The following is a 16,882-nucleotide window of genomic DNA, read 5'->3' as shown; positions in this document are numbered from 1 at the left end:
GCCGCAGGATAGACATCAAGACGACTAAATATTAGACTATCAGAACACAAGAGCTGCATCTGAAGACCCTATTTTGCCAGTAGTCAAATATTTTATAGAATTGAAATCATAATATCCAAGACCTTAAATACATTGATATCAAAACACTTAGTTACAGTTGGTTATATTTACAGTTGGAATAAGAGTCAAAATTTAAAAATGGGAAGCATTTTGGATATGTTATTTACATCATGGCACCAGTAGAAATTAATGTAGTTTAAATCACACCATGTTGAACTATATTGACGAATTAGCCTCTCTTCTTTTTGAAGCTTTTCCCTTGAGGATGTGGACATGTTTATGTGTATAGATTGCATTTGTTGTACTGAATTCTACACCTGGGTCTATGTTGGCATTAGTTTTGATGATACGACAGGGAGAATTTAATGCAACACCTGTAAGCTTTAATTTTGAATGACAATGAGGACAGCATGAACCAAACACCTTAAATAAACAAAAGCAAATTATTTAAACTGCAGGAACCTTGTTTAGAAAAAAAAAAAAAAAAAAAAAAAGTGACAAAATTTGAACTTGGTGGGGTTTTATGTCTTTTCTTGACAGAATGAAAAAGTACCAATGGAGGATGAGGTATGGTGGGGTCTTAGTGTGTGTGTGTGAGAGAGAGAAAGAGGGAGTCAGTGACCTCTGACTGCAGAGTGTGTATCAGAGAGGACACTGAACAGAGAAAGTAGAGAAAGACTGGTGCATTATGCATTCATGTGAGACTGAAAACTTTAATTTACTTTAATCAGATTAATATATATCAAAGAAATCCTACATCCTCTCATACACAGGTCAGGTTGGTTGGCTAGAAAAAAGTTGACAAAATTTGGAGGGGGGTGTGTGATTGACGGCTGTTGATCAATCAGTCAAAATCACGCAATAAATCATTTTGATCGAAAGTGTATACTATATTTCTCTATCTATCTCTCAGAAATTTCACATAATGCCGAGACAGTTCCACTACCACATAAGGGACGTGTACCATGAACATCTGCAGTGCACATTTGGCCACATTTCACTGCACCAGTTCTTCATAAATCCATTTTAAAATCGTACTACCTTTAGGTGAATTAATATACTTATTTCATAGAAGCTGATTTTGACTATCTATTTCTCAAACTTTTCCTATAATGCCAAAACAGTTCTACTACTTCATAAATGTAAGACATTCTACTGTACCATTTGTTCATAAATCCATTTAAAAAAACCCAATATTGATAATAGAGCTTTGAGACAGTATGAGTATCTATTTCTCAAATTTTTCCCATAATGATAAAGCAATTCCACTACCACAAAGATTCCAGGTATTGTACAATTTAAATATTTAAATCAGGAGACTCTGAAATGGCTCTCTCAGGTGGTGTGTATTGCATGTGCTTCTGTTCCAGTAAGCTTGCATCCTCTCATTGGCTGGCTCCAATATTCCCCAAAACTTGGCTGAGCGCAAAGGCAGTGCTTTTAACACCATTGGAGAGATATGAAAGCGGCATTAAAAAAAATAAATTTTGGAGCAGTTAAATCAGCGCATTTTACAGATTTTTTAACTGACATATAAACGTAAAATACGCCACAAAAACCACCAAAACCGGCGTATTTTATAGAATACTGAAAAATAACGTTGTATTTATGTTGTACTAGCATATACAGAACTGTACATGTAACCCTAGTAAATACAGCATGAAGCAACACTAACATAGAACTGTACATGTAACCCCCATAAATACTGCATAAAGCTTCACTAACATATACAGAACTGTACATGTAACCCCAGTAAATACTGCATAAAGCTAAACTAACATAGCACTGTACATGTAACCCCAGTAAATGCTGCATAAAGCTACACAAACATAGAACTGTACATGTAACCCCAGTAAATACTGCATGAAGTTACACTAACAGAACTGTACATGTAACCCCAGTAAATACTGCATGAAGTTACACTAACATAGAACTGTACATGTAACCCCAGTAAATACTGCATAAAGCTACACCAACATATACAGAACTGTACATGTAACTGCAGTAAAAATTGCCATTACTCTGTAAAAATTAACGAGTCAATATGTTAACATGTTTGTGACAAAAAGACAGTTCATAATGTGTTTATTCAGCCTCTGAACAATGGTGTGTCTACTGAACAAAGCATCCATAGAGGAAAGACACAAACACACACTCAATATTGAAGGTGCTGTTCTGGTTCTTTATCAGAGTTCTTGTTATGGGTTCACTGCTGCTTATAGGATACAGTAATAAGTGTGACATCCACGATCTCTTTGCAAATGTAGTCTGATGGTTTTTTATTGCTGCACTGGAGAAATGAAACTAATGTAACTAGCCTGTATTGGAAACCATTACATCCATTACCTTTCATAAGAACACTCCTAAATCTTCACTCACTCGCTCCAGAAAGCATTTTAAATTCAGTTCATCTTATTTACACATTAAAGTTCAAAGTGAAATGAAATCAACGTCTATATAACTGTCATACACATCATCATCATAATCATACACAACGTTTTGTGAGCTTTTTATGGGATAATTTGGGGAAAGTATAAAACTGTACATTTATTTTTTTGATAAACCTTTTCTTTACACTCATATGTAGGTCTAGCTTTAATTATCTCTGTAAACTTCATACTAATGAGCACTATAGAACAGGAAGGCAGAGTTTCACATCAGGTCAGTTGTGTGTGACGTCCATGTCAGGTGTGTGTGTGTGGTGTCCAGATACTGAAAGACATGGGAACATGAAATTCCTGTGCTGCAGTCATGTTCACACATTCACACTAACACACATTACCATGGAGAATCATATACAGTCATGTGTGTGTCTTTGGTCATCCTCTTCGTCAGAACACGTCAGCAGTGTGGTGTCCAGATACTGTAAGAATAGGACAAAATGATCAGACATGAACACACATCACAGTCCGTCCTCAGACTGTACACACAGGTAAAAGGAGTGTAAACACCGCTCACTCACATACACATTAAACTAAATTTACAGAACACAAACTGTATAAAAGTTGTAGAGTCATTCTCTCGGCCTCTCACACAAACAAAGCACTCTGTCTGTAAGCCCACCACACACATGCCCATTCAAAACCTCCATACAGTGTGTGAGGATGAGTGGAATATTAAAGCTGTTTTAGATATTCAACATCTCCAGTGTACACCATTACCATTATAGTGCCCAAACCACCATAATACACACATTAAATACACTCAATGGTTAAAGTACTTTACTATTAATCAGAAGGTTGCCAGTTCAAGCTCCACTGTCAAGTTGCCACTGTTGGGCCCCTAAGCAAGGCCCACAACCCTCAATTACTCAAACTGTACTCAGTGATGATTGTAAGTCACTTTGGATAAAAGTGTTAAATACCTTAAATGTAAATGTCAAACTAACACAACCAAAGAGATATGCTATTGGCCAAAACATGAACAATCACAAGAAAAAATACAAAAATGACTAATTAGATTCTCCCAACAAACAACAAACTATAAAATCATTACAGAAACATCTTTCTTTATCCGAAACACACTAAACAAAATTCCACAACTTTGGACAAAAGAAAATCACCCACACTAAAGCTTAAAACTACAAACCCCACATACTTCTCCTCCCATGTATGAAAAACACACAAACACAGGGACACACTAAACAAACTGAACAAAATATGAGAAAGTGTTTGTGTCTGTGGATGAATGAAGGTGTGTGTTTGAATAAGAAGGAATAGTAAGTCAGTAACTCACTGTAGTGTCTCCAGTTTACAGTGGGGATCCTCCAGTAGAGCAGAGAGCTGATTCACTCCTATGTCTCCTGGTTTATTGTAGTTCAGATTCAGCTCTCTCAGGTGTGATGAGGGGTTTGACCTCAGAGCTGAAGACAGAGCAGCACAGCCTTCATTTGTAATACTGCAGCTATACAGCCTGCAGAGAGAAGGAGAAAAACTGCATACACTTATAGAACAACACACACAGACAAACACAGACCACACACATACACTTGCACACACACAATATGTAGTGTGTGTGTTCATTAAAGAGATACAGTAGTGAGTGTGTATAAAGAGAGTGATCGAGTGTGAAAGAGTGTGTGTGTGTGGTGTGTGTGTGTGTGTGTGTATAGTAATCTAATAAATATAGTGATATTGTGTGTGTCAGCGAAAGAGAGGGGAATATTGTGTATGTATAAAGAGACAGTAAATCAGTAACTCACTGTAGTTTCTCCAGTTTACAGTGTGGATCCTCCAGTAGAGCAGAGAGCTGCTTTACTCCGGAGTCTCCTGGTTTATTGAGGTTCAGATTCAGCTCTCTCAGGTGTGATGAGGGGTTTGACCTCAGAGATGAAGCCAGAGCAGCAAAGCCTTCATCTGTAATACTGCAGTTAGATAGACTACAGAGAGAAGGAGAAAAACTCAACATACAGATCAACACACAGACAACCACACACACACACTTGCACGTGCCGAATATATTTGTGTGTTCGTTAGAGAGATGCAGTAGTGTGAGTGTGAATAAAGAGAGAATGAACACGTGTGTGAGAGTGTGTATGTGAATCTTATTAATACAGTGATGGTGTGTGTGTGTGTGTGTGTGTGTGTGTGTGTGTAAAGAGACAGTAAGACAGTAACTCACTCTAGTTTCTTCAGTTTACAGTGTGGATCCTCCAGTAAAGCAGAGAGCTGCTTCACTCCTGAGTCTCCTGGTTTATTGTAGGTCAGATTCAGCTCTCTCAGGTGTGATGAGGGGTTTGACCTCAGAGCTGAAGCCAGAGCAGCACAGCCTTCCTCTGGAATACTGCAGTTAGACAGACTGCAGAGAGAAGGAGAAAAACTCCTCACACATACAGCTCAACACAAAGACACACATGTACAATATGTTGTGTGTGTGTGTGTGTGTGTGTGTGTGTGTGTGTGTGTGTGTGTGTTTGTTATAGAAATGCAGTAGTATGAGTGTGTATAGAGAGAGAATGAGAGTGTGGGTATGGGAATCTAATTAATAGTGGCCCTATGTATGTCGGGGGGGGGGGGGGGGGGGGGGGGGTATTCACTCTGTGTGTGAGTGATAGAAAGGGGATTTGTGTTTTTGTGCAGAGGGGTGGGGTGTATTGACTGTATGTGAGAGGATACTAATAGAGTGTGTGCGTTTCTGAGTGACAGAATATTGACAGTGAGAGATTACTGACTGTGTGCATGAGAGGGTGTGTGTATTGGTGTTTCAATTGTGTTTGTGTGTCTGTATGAGAGAGGGAGGGAGGGAATATTGACTGTGTGTGTGTGTGTGTGTGTGTGTGTGTGTGTGTGTGTGTGTGTGTATAAAGAGACAGTAAGTCAGTAACTCACTCTAGTTTCTCCAGTTTACAGTGTGGATCCTCCAGTAGAGCAGAGAGCTGCTTCACTCCTGAATCTCCTGGTTTATTGAGGTTCAGATTCAGCTCTCTCAGGTGTGATGAGGGGTTTGACCTCAGAGATGAAGCCAGAGCAGTACAGCCTTCCTCTGTAATACTGCAGTTAGACAGACTGCAGAGAGGAGAAAAACTCAACATACAGATCAACACACAGACAAGCACAGGCACACAAAAAATTCTCTCCTACACACATGTACACACTTGCCAGCACACACACACTGATTCACATGAATAAATATTTGGTCTAGAAAACAACCATAACGTGAAATGAACTATCAGAACACCGCGCGCTCTCACATGCACAGACCAGGAAACTCGCTAACGGAACCTTCCACATGCGCGCGCACTGCGGTTTATTGCCGAGTTCCTTTAATTCGTCCGGAACAGCATAATCAGGGATAAAATCATGTAGCAATGAAAAACAGTTAATATTTTCAACACACATCACCAAAACACGTCTTCTTCTTAAACACATATAACCTACAATCGCATATTACAGAAACTTTACTCATTGGAAATGTGCTAACCTAGCCAGCTAAGGCTAACTAACGATTAGTTCGTGTTGATTAATTAATGTTAACAATTATCTGTTTATTTGACTGCAGATACCACATGAATAATCTTACTTTCGTGTATCAATAACAACACGTGAAACAACGTGTCTGAATCACCGTCTGTACGCTACTATTCCGTTAGATGATCAACACAAGTCACCCACCGCTTTCTCCATAGTAAGTAATACGGTGAACTACCCATATTCAATAACAATATTAGTAACACTGAATCCACCAGGAGAGGGCGCTGTTGCTGCTCATGCAGGAATTTATTTAAATCAGTGATTCTCCAACTGTGGCACCCCAGACCTTGTAAAATTGCTGAATGCAGATACTGAGAAAAAACAACAAACTAAAAATAACAAATAATAAAAATATATGTTTTTGTCTTTAAAAGTGTTATCCTAAATGTTCTACCTTTAATTTACATAATGGGGTTTTTTTTTCAGTAAGTCTGAGAAAAGTTTTCATATTTCTGTGTGTTTAATAAAAATGCAATGTGGGCTAAGCAGACATTCTTTACTGTGTTCAAACATCAAACTTTCTTTTTCCCCACTGTTTCCCATTCTCACACTTAGGAGGCTAATCATTCTCACTAGATATAATGATAAAACATAAACCCAGCAAAAGCCCAGTGTTATGTTATGACTTTGGGAAACAGATGCCAGGAGGAATGACACTGAAGTTTGAAGTTTATAAAGGCTCAACCAATAAATTAATCTTTGTACAATTTACTTGAACAAAGTGATGTGGTGTACTGGACAGTGAACATGTGCAACATTTGCTACATGCTGAGATGAGATGCTATCAAGGGGAAAAGTGCTCACAAGGCTCTTTGAACTGCACTCTAAGCTACACATTTGTTTTGCAAGAAACAAACAATCTCTTGGTGAGTGCGTTTGGAGATTTAGTAGGGCAGGGGAAATGAGTCTAACTAGCTCATAGATTCTCCTGTTTGGATAAGTTTAACATGGGAACACAGTGTCTGATATTATCAGGGCCATGACAGAAGTTGCATCTTTTTGTCAATAAAAATCAAGGAAATTAAACTTCAGCTTTCATTACTTTGGAAAACCATTTGCACACTCAGGCCATAGGCTCAGACTTGATGCTACTGTTTGTGTTGTGACTGTTGTGAACCTCTTCTCATTGGAAAAACAATTCTGTGAGGTTTTTTTCCAGTTGAGAGCACACCAAAGAGGATCAGGAACTCCTTCACCTTTCACCCCATAGGAATGACTGAGGATCTGATCTGTGCTGAACAACAGAAGCTGCTCCAGCTATCAGCTGATGAGATATTGATGTCAGAATTTAAACAGATGTCACTGTAGAACTTCTGGATCTAAAGACATAGTGAATCTCCATCCTTCTCCTTAAAGATGTGCAAGGTTTGAAGATTGAACTCATTATTCTGAGCTGTAGTCCAAACCCTGGTCTATGTAGGTTTGTTCTCATCAACCCCCACAGCTGTGCTCATTCATCTTTGGTCTTACTGTCAGGAGGCTGGGCAGGTTCATACATAGCAAACAGTTTAATATAAACAGAGTAAACATGCACAGGAAGACCAAAGAGGGCATACAGACAGACAAAAGCACAAACAGCAGGCTGGAGCAAAAGAGGGGAAACAACAACAGGCTGGGGCAAAAGGGGCAGACAGATAGGAACAGAAACAAACAGGCTACAACACATAACAGCTCAGAAATGAAAGAGGCAACTCAGACGAGACTTCACAAAGACAGACACAAACGTGCAGGTTTGAATACAAGACTAATAAGGGAGACTATGGGGCACAGGCAAGGGAAAAAAACATGAATCTAAAAAGGATGATAGGATTCTGGGAGTTGGAATCCAATGGCACAGTTTCAGGTGTGATAGGAGGAGCAGTCGTGACATCACAGTCACTTGTATAGGAACTCCTTAAGGTACACATCATCAGATGGTGAGTTATTATTCATGACCGTAACTCACTATGTCTCATTGTTGTCCTGTGGTGTGGGTGATACCAATCAAAACTAACCACATACTGGTCAGTGGTGGTAAACCCTGGTCTTGATGAAGATAAGACTGAAATCAGGGTCTGGGGGTGGAGGGTTTGGAGGAGAGCTGTTATACTTAGGTTTGGAGAAACCGCTCTCTGGGGCTATCTTTCGTTCTCTACCTGTCCATATGTTAGGTAACATTCAGTGGTAGTTCAGTGGTTAAGGTACTTGACTTGTAATCAGAAGGTTGCCACTTCAAGCTCCACCACCACCACCACCACCACCACCACCAAGTTGCCCCTGTTGTGAGCAAGGCCCTTAACCCTCAATTACTCAAGTTGTAAGTCACTTTGTATAAAAGCATCAGATAAATGCCATAAATGTAAATTTTCTGCACGTTTACTGGGTTAAACCATAAATTAGGTTAGCTTGTATGACTAAGTGTAGGGGGCAAAAGAAATACAAAATGAAAGCAGGATACAAACATATGCAAGGTGGAGAATACACAAGCAGTGCACAGACACTGTCAGGGCAATGACCAACAAAGGAGATGTTAAACAGAGGGGTTTAAATATATGCTGATGAGAAGAAAAACAAGGGGGTGTGTACACAGAAGCACATGGTGACACATCAAACACAGGAATAACAACACAAAACCACATGCTGGGCTCTACCACATGGTCTAGAGGAGAGGGGATTGGACCATTACAGCTGACTGTTAAACCGCAGACATGTTGCAGCATTAAGTTAGTTACACATATTCTTATGATGTACACTGGGCTATACAATATAATTTGCTATAATACATTTGTAATTATAATTTGCAGTCAGATAAATGTATTATATTTTACACACATTGGTTGTAGGTAAGTGGGGCGAGGGGTAAAAAAAAAAAAAAAAAAACAACAAACAAAAAAAAAAAAAAAAAACACAGTAACAAGCCCCCCTACAGTGTGAAAGAGAAATACTGTAGGTAAGAGAGATACACTTACTATGTGTGTGTGTGAGAGATAGAAGTGTGTGATAAGTTTTTATGGTGTATTTGATAGGCACTTAAGAAGCACTTTAGGATTAACGAGTGGGTCAGCTAGTATCTTAAATAGTGATTAGAGTACAAACACTCACAAATTAACAAATGGCTTTACAATAGAGTTAATGATGTACTGATCCCAGCACAGTAATGTGTTCATGAATGAAAATACTCACACAGCTTTTCTGGATGCTGTGACCACTGGCAACAGTCTCAGTAGACATTCCTCTGATTTGTCATATTTTCTCAGGTCAAACTCATACAGCTCCTCTTCTGAGTTCAGCAACACAAACACCAGAGCTGACCACTGAGCGGGAGAGAGTCTGGCTCCATGGAGACAACGGTAATCTCCTCTGGTCAGGTATGTTTGGACTTCTTGCACTAGGCAATGATCATTTAGTTCATTCAGACAGTGGAACAGATTGATGGATTTTTCTGGAGAGGGATTCTCCCTGATCTTCTCCTTGATGTACTTGACTGTCTCCTCTTTGCTGTGAGAGCTGCTTCCTGTCTGTGTCAGTAGGCCTTGTAAGAGAGTCTGATTGGACTCCAGTGAGAGACCCAGAAGGAAGCGAAGGAAAAGGTCCAGGTGTCCATTTTTACTCTGGAAGGCCTTGTCCACTGCATTCATAAGGAAATTAGACATTGTTGACCTTTTGAAGTCATGTTGGACTGCAGTGGTTTGCTGTTCCAACACATTTGTGTTGCTTGAGATGACGGTGAGAAATGCATATAAAGCAGCCAGAAACTCCTGAACGCTCAGATGTACAAAGCTGAACACCTTCCCCAGGTGCAGTCCAGACTCCTCTCTGAAGATTTGCGTACATACTCCTGAGTACACTGATACTTCTTTGACATCAATGTCACACTCTTTCAGGTCTTCCTCATAAAAGATCAGGTTTCCCTTTTCTAGCTGTTGAAAAGCCAATTTTCCCAGTGCCACAACAATATTTCTAGTCTGGTGAGGATCAGTATCAGTTTTTCCTTGGTACTTTCTGTCCTTGTGTTTGAGCTGAAAGATCAGGAAGTGTGTGAACATTTGAGTCAGAGTCTTGGGGATCTCTCCACTCTCTGCTTCACCCAACATTCTTTCCAGAACAGTGACTGCAATCCAACAGAAGACTGGAATGTGGCACATGATGTAGAGACTTCTTGATGACTTCATGTGTGAGATGATTTTATTGGCCAGGATCTGATCACTGATTCTCTGCCTGAAGTATTCCTCTTTCTGAGGGTCACTGAACCCTCGTACCTCTGTTACCTGGTCAACACACTCAGGAGGGATCTGATTAGCTGCTGCTGGTCGAGAGGTTATCCAGAGGAGAGCAGAGGGAAGCAGATTCCCCTTGATGAGGTTTGTCAGCAGCACATCCACCGAGGTCGACTCTGTTACATCTGATAAGCTCACATGGTTCTGGAAATCTAGAGGAGGTCGACACTCATCCAGACCATCAAAGATGAAAATGGTTTTGTAAGCATCACAGTCTATTAAATGTAGTTGTTTTGTTTCTGGGAAAAAGTGATGAAGCAGATCCATCAGACTGAACTTTTTCTCCTTCATCAAATTCAGCTCCCTTAAAGGAAGTGGAAATATGAAGGCGACATCCTGACTGGCTCGTCCTTCAGCCCAGTCCAGAATGAACTTCTGCACAGAGACTGTTTTCCCGATTCCAGTCACTCCTTTAGTCAGCACTCTTCTGATGGGTTTGTCTTTAAAGAGGTCATTGCATTTGATGGGTGTCTCTTGTGTTGCTGGTCTCCTGGATGCTGTCTCAATTTGTCTCACCTCATGCTCATTATTGACCTCTCCACTCCCTCCCTCTGTAATGTAGAGCTCTGTGTAGATCTCACTCAGAAGAGTTGAGCTTCCATGGAGTGACATTCCTTCGTTAATTCTTTTAAATTTCTCAAATAATTTGCGTTTGAGCTTTTGCTGATATACAGAGATCACCTCTAATAAATGGGAAAATATGAAAACAAATATTGTACTTTGCTATTATCGCTGATGTCAAAGTCACTATTCTAAAAAAATAAAATACAAATTCAGATGACAAAATTTAGAGTGATACTGCCATCATAAGGCCATGACCTAGAGCGCTTACTGGTCTGTAGTGTGTTAGCGAGGTCTGATTGGTTCATGTTCTTCAGGATGTGCAGTGTGATCTTCAGCGCCTCCTCTCTGACACTGCTCTGATCCTCCTCATCCTCCACCTCTCTCCCAGAGCATGCTGGGTAATCTGGACTCAGCAGCATCTTAAACCTCTTCAGCTCCTTCTTCACCAGAGAGATGACTTTGTGCTCCAGCTCCTGGTTAGGAATAAACACCAACAGACAAACCTAAACACCACAGAGAGACATAATATCATTATATGAGGGAGAGTATAGTCACTATCCACACAAAAACACATGTACACACCTTGAATATGGACTCCAATTGTTTTCTATAGGTGAGTACTGATTTCTCTTTTTGAATACTGTGGACAAACACAACAGTGTTTAATGGGGTATATGTAGCACATTCATATTTGTACAACACAACATACTATACACTAGTAGATATTATACAGCATTATATATCAACACTTGTCTTTCTGAATTTCATAACAGATCTGAGAAAGGTGCTTAAAAAATGAAAGTAAAGCAAATGCACTAAACATTTTCATCTACAAGAAGGTAACAATTGACATAGAAGACACAGGAGGAGGAATACCTACAAAGAGGAATCAGGGAACAGAATGAGAGACGGGTAGGACTAAGGAGAGCCTAAATGGACACAGGTGAGACTAGACTAGGCAGAGACTAAATGGACACAGGTGCGACTCGGAAGAGACTAAGTGGACACAGGTGACACTAGGGAGAGACTAAATGGACACAGGTGAGACTAGGGAGAGACTAAATGGACACAGGTGAGACTAGGGAGAGACTAAGTGGACACAAGTGAGACTAGGGAGAGACTAAGTGGACACAAGTGAGACTAGGGAGAGACTAAGTGGACACAGGTGGAAGGACTCAGGCTGAAGAGTGGCTGGACTGGAAGGCAGAGCAGGGAGAAGGCCGACACAAGGATACAGCAATAATCAAAGGACGACGTGGGGAAAAGACACAGGTGAAGGGGCACTGTTTTGTACTTTAGTAAGGAAAGTTTATTAATAGAACACATTTAGCACAGGAGTGTTGACCAATGTGTAAACTTAGGAATAAAAAGAAATGGCTTAACATAAAACATTAAAAAAAAATAAAACAAACATGGCTGTGATGTTGGGGTGAGTGGTGAGAGGCAGGATGCATATGCGAGTCTCCAGTGAGGCAGACGTTTATTGACAACATTAAACTAAATCAGAACAGCGGTACCATGTGGACTAGAGTAGCATGGAGCACGTCGTGACAATGGCCAGAAAAAAAAGGGGTGTTTTGCAGTTTTTCTGAATTGCTAAGACACTACACCCCATTCTTGGAACAAAGCTGCCACAGCTTTTTTCGAATGAATCACCCTTTGTAAAACCTTAAAAATATTCACCTAGTCAGTAAGATCTAATTCAGCCTTTTTGCAAAACTCTAAACACACTCACTCACTAAAAAAACATTTTGCACTGTGATGCACTTGCATAATGGTAACTGCAAGTGACAGTTCAAATAAAAGTTCAAATAAATAAATAATAAAGTTCAAATAAATAACTTGATAGCATCGAATATTCTAAAAATAGACCACATCTATCAACATAAAATTTCTTAGGACTAATATAAATAATTTTCCGATTTTCAGCCATCTACATGCAACCATTCACCACAAATCCCATGCTGAATATAGCGTGGGTTTTTTTTTTTTGTTTGGGTTTTTTTTTTTGGTAAATTTCCAAAACAATCATGCCTGTCCTTTTTAAATAGCCTTTAAAGCATGACTCCGGTATAAGATAACTTCAGATTTTGTCATAGAAAATTCAATTACCATCAAAGCAACTGCGTGACGTGTTCCTGAATAGGACGACAAGACCCTCCTTTCTTACATTCCGTTGTTGATATCGGGCCATTAAAGAGCTCCTTTCTTTGAGAGACACTCGTTCACACCTAGGGGGTGTTAGTGGGGGGAAGCGGAGGGGTGCTATTAAGTCACTTCAATTGGATGGATTGGCAGCTGTTTCAACAAATAGAGGACACTTAGATGAAAACATAGACGCCTCACTTGCCATATTTGGGCAACCATTGTGTGAGTTAGGGCCATGCGCACAACAAAACATCGCTTGCGCGTTGTAATCAGATAAAGTATAGCACATTTGTTGTTTGGCAAAACTGATGCAATCATAGATTTTGTTTTTAGTGAATCATTTGATCACCAATTCTTTTGGACATCATGGAAAGGAAGAGGCTTATTTTAGCTGACGTTTATGGGGAGTTGTTATGAGCTGGAAGCTGAGAGACGGTTCAGTGGCTTCTAGCATGGACTAGCTAAGATACGATGTTTTCATCGCCACTCCTTTGATACCAACAACCTGAGTACTCATCACTTTCACATGATCCTCATTTGCCCTGATCGCCCTCTATATTCAAGTCCACAGGGCTCATCCTCATCCTCCAGCACTGTGCATTTTCCTCCCACCCAGATAGGAACCCATGTCTGTTTCCATGCTGAAAGGACTATGTTGCAATGGGCATTCAAAATATGGTGTCACACCCTCATGTATTTAGTCCTCTGTCTGCGTGTTCTTGGTTCTTGGACTCTGGACTCACGACCCCATCCTGCCCTTTTTGCCATCACACACCATGCTTCATCACACTGTTATACTGTAATCACCATCATCACTGTTAAACTGTAATCACTGCAATCTGTTTTTGTCTAGTCAATAAAAGCACTGTAATGTTGCGTAATAATATTACTAATGTACAGGTGTGTTATGTTCTCTGGGTAAATGTACAGGTGTGTTATGTTCTCTGGGTAAATGTACAGGTGTGTTATATTATCTGAGTAAATGCACAGGTGTTTCGTTCTCTGGGTAAATGTACAAATGTGTTACATTCTCTGAGTAAATGCACAGGTGTGTTACATTCTCTGAGTAAATGCACAGGTGTTTTACATTCTCTGAGTAAATGCACAGGTGTGTTACGTTCTGTGGGTAAATGCGCAGGTGTTATGTACTCTGGGGCCACATTCCAATTGCATACTATTTACTAAAACTAACTAGTTTTTGAGTATATAGTATGTAGTATAGTTACAATTGTCAAATTTACATATATTAAAAAAATCCAAGATGCATGCTTAGAACTGGTTGGTTTTTGATTATGGTTAGAATGGATACTATTGTCCCATAACTCAAGACAAAAGGAAAAAGCAGGAGTTACTTGCATCTGAAAATTGTTGAAAAACAAATGGTGGACAACATAACTGGTTCAACAAAGACTATTGCAGGCGAATGGTCTATAAATGACAGTACAACTTGGATTTCTTTCAATTAATAAACATAAATGGTTGTTATTTTAATAAGAAATCTGTTCAAAATGCATGTTACTTTCAGTAGTTATTTTAAGTTAGCTAGCAGCCTAGCTGTGGTAGTTTTTGCCTTCATACGTGAGCCAGTCAGCTAGCTAGCTGACGGCAGCTAAATTTAACTTAACCAAATTTGTAAACAAGGTAGAATATTAGGCTTTAATATTTTAGGTTTAATACAAATATTGATGCAATATATAAACATTGTTTACTAATAAAGACTCATCTTATAGTAGCTAATGTTGCTTAATTGACATGTAGCTAACTTAGCTAGGTTATCCTTATCTAGCTTCCCTGCTGAGCCCGGGTTAGCCTGAACATGGTAATTGTTAGCATGAGCTGGGAATAATTTTATGTTTAGGTGAGATACTACAAAAGGAATACTCTGGGTGAATGTACAGGTGGGTTGTGAGTGGGATGTTTCAAACTAGCTGAGTTGGACTGTGATGGAGTGGAAAAGAGATAGTAAATAGACTACTTTTATTCCTATGTAACTACTGTGACTGTGGCATTCTTCATGGACACCGCTAGGTTTAGGTGAGTCTGATCTGTCTGTATTTGACTAACACAAACTTGTCTTGTGTTAGTACATCTATTCATTTTAAATTATGAATGACATTTCTTTTCCAATTAAAAAAATCTAAAGGTGTTATATAATTATGTAAAATATTATGTACATTAAGTTAATATAGTTTTTATATGTTTTCCCACATACCTAAGTATCACCCATCTGGCTCTACTGTCTCCATCTGTGTTCTCCTCTTACACTCATGTACTCTTTTACTCTACTGTCTCCATCTCTGTGTTCTACTTATTCTACTAGTCAGACATATTTTTATGCTTTTTAGTGTTTAACTCGCTTTACAATTTCCATTTCTGTATTATTTTTTTATGATTTTTCATTTGTTTTCTTCCTTATATTTTATATACATCTTTAATATGCCTCTTTGTTTTTCAATGTTAGTCTTACGATTATTTTGTAAAGCTTAGGAAATTAAAGACAGTATAAAAATCTTTGTTTTAAAGTTATTTACAAAGTGGCAAAAGTCATAGAACAGTCACATTCCCTACACCACCCTTACCTGAGTTCAGTAGAACAGTCACATTCTCTGCATCATCCTTACCTGAGTTCAGTAGAACAGTCACATTCCCTACATCATCCTCACCTGAGTTCAGCAGAACAGTCACATTCTCTACATCATCCTCACCTGAGTTCAGTAGAACAGTCACATTCTCTACATCATCCTCACCTGAGTTCAATAGAACAGTCACATTCTCTACATCATCCTTACCTGAGTTTCATATGATATTCTACCTCTCTGAAGGCAATTGGTTGTTCCATTGACCAGTCACTCTTCATGGACACACAGCTGGGTTCAGGTGAGCCTGGTCTCTTATTCTGAATCAGACTAACAAAACCAATCATTTTGTTGGCTAAGTGTGTTTGATCAGGCTGTCATGCATCTTACCCATAACACAGTCATTTTACATATTCTTTCAGTGAGTGACACCATCAAACCTGCTGAATGTGTGAGTCTGAGCTCTTTAGTGCTGGTGAATATTAGAGCATTCATGATTTTACAGAGTCTCTCTATTCTCTCACCTCTCTCCTTTCTGTGTGTGCTGTTCCCCAGAGGCACTCAGTCTGGAGGTCATGTCTCCTCCTACAGACTACAGCTGTAAACCTGCAAACACACACAAACAGATAAATAATGCAGGACACATTCATTTACACTATGATTCACAGACCACAAAAAAATCCTACATAAATGCACTCCATCTAGTGTAGAGGTACAAAAATACTAGTGTAGAGGTGTATATGTGTATATATACACTAGTGTAAATGTATATAAATACTAGTGTAGAGGTATATATATACTAGTGTAGATGTATATAACTACTAGTGTAGAGGTCTATATATATACTAGTTTAGATGTATATAAATGCTAGTGTAGAGGTATAGAAATATACTCCATCTGGCGTAGATGCATAAAAGTATACTCCAGATTGTATTTTGTTCCTATAAAATGCTTTCTGCTTCCCTCTTTACAGGTCCCACCAAGAGAATTTACAACCAATACAGCAATTAATCATCTACAGATCACCACAAAGTCTTTTTGCATTTAAAACAGTAATTCTTTGCAGACTAACTAATACAGTAAGAGGAGTGTAGTTTTGGCTCTGAAATCCAGCACATTAGATTTCAAATGAGATTAAAGTACAGAAAGTCAGCTTTAGTTTGAAAGTTTTTATAATTTGAAGTATTTACATATAAATAACTGAACCATGTAGGAATTGCAGTCTTCTTTATACACACTTCTCCCATTTCAGGTGACAAATAGAGGGACAAATCAACCTAAAATATAAACCAATTACTGTAATAATAAA

General features: G+C 39.1%; 1 protein-coding gene across 1 annotated transcript; it reads right to left on the bottom strand.

Annotated features, from left to right (window-relative positions):
• Positions 1–2,733: 2,733 nt before the first annotated feature.
• LOC113570328 (NLR family CARD domain-containing protein 3-like) lies at positions 2,734–16,150 on the bottom strand. Its single transcript, XM_026998667.2, has 10 exons — positions 16,098–16,150; positions 15,787–15,885; positions 11,432–11,489; positions 11,118–11,322; positions 9,192–10,968; positions 5,388–5,564; positions 4,681–4,857; positions 4,262–4,438; positions 3,796–3,972; positions 2,734–2,923 (listed from the first exon to the last, which is right to left on the bottom strand). The coding sequence occupies exons 1-10, from the start codon at positions 16,148–16,150 to the stop codon at positions 2,902–2,904; spliced, it is 2,922 nt and encodes a 973-aa protein (XP_026854468.2). The 3' UTR covers positions 2,734–2,901.
• Between the last annotated feature and the right edge of the window lie 732 nt (positions 16,151–16,882).

This window comes from Electrophorus electricus, chromosome 22 (genome assembly GCF_013358815.1).
Source record: "Electrophorus electricus isolate fEleEle1 chromosome 22, fEleEle1.pri, whole genome shotgun sequence".
Lineage (NCBI taxonomy): Eukaryota > Metazoa > Chordata > Actinopteri > Gymnotiformes > Gymnotidae > Electrophorus > Electrophorus electricus.
The sequence above is the reverse complement of the archived record's forward strand: the minus strand, read 5'-3'. Positions and strand labels throughout refer to the sequence as shown.

Coding starts and splice junctions, on each gene's coding strand:
- LOC113570328 (XM_026998667.2), bottom strand. CDS start 16,150: ATGACCTCCAGACTGAGTGCCTCTGGGGAACAGCACACACAGAAAGGA. Junction 11,490..15,786: donor GAATATCATATGAAACTCAG/GTAAGGATGATG, acceptor GTTTGTCCACAG/TATTCAAAAAGAGAAATCAG. Junction 4,439..4,680: donor TGTAAACTGAAGAAACTAGA/GTGAGTTACTGT, acceptor TTCTCTCTGTAG/TCTATCTAACTGCAGTATTA.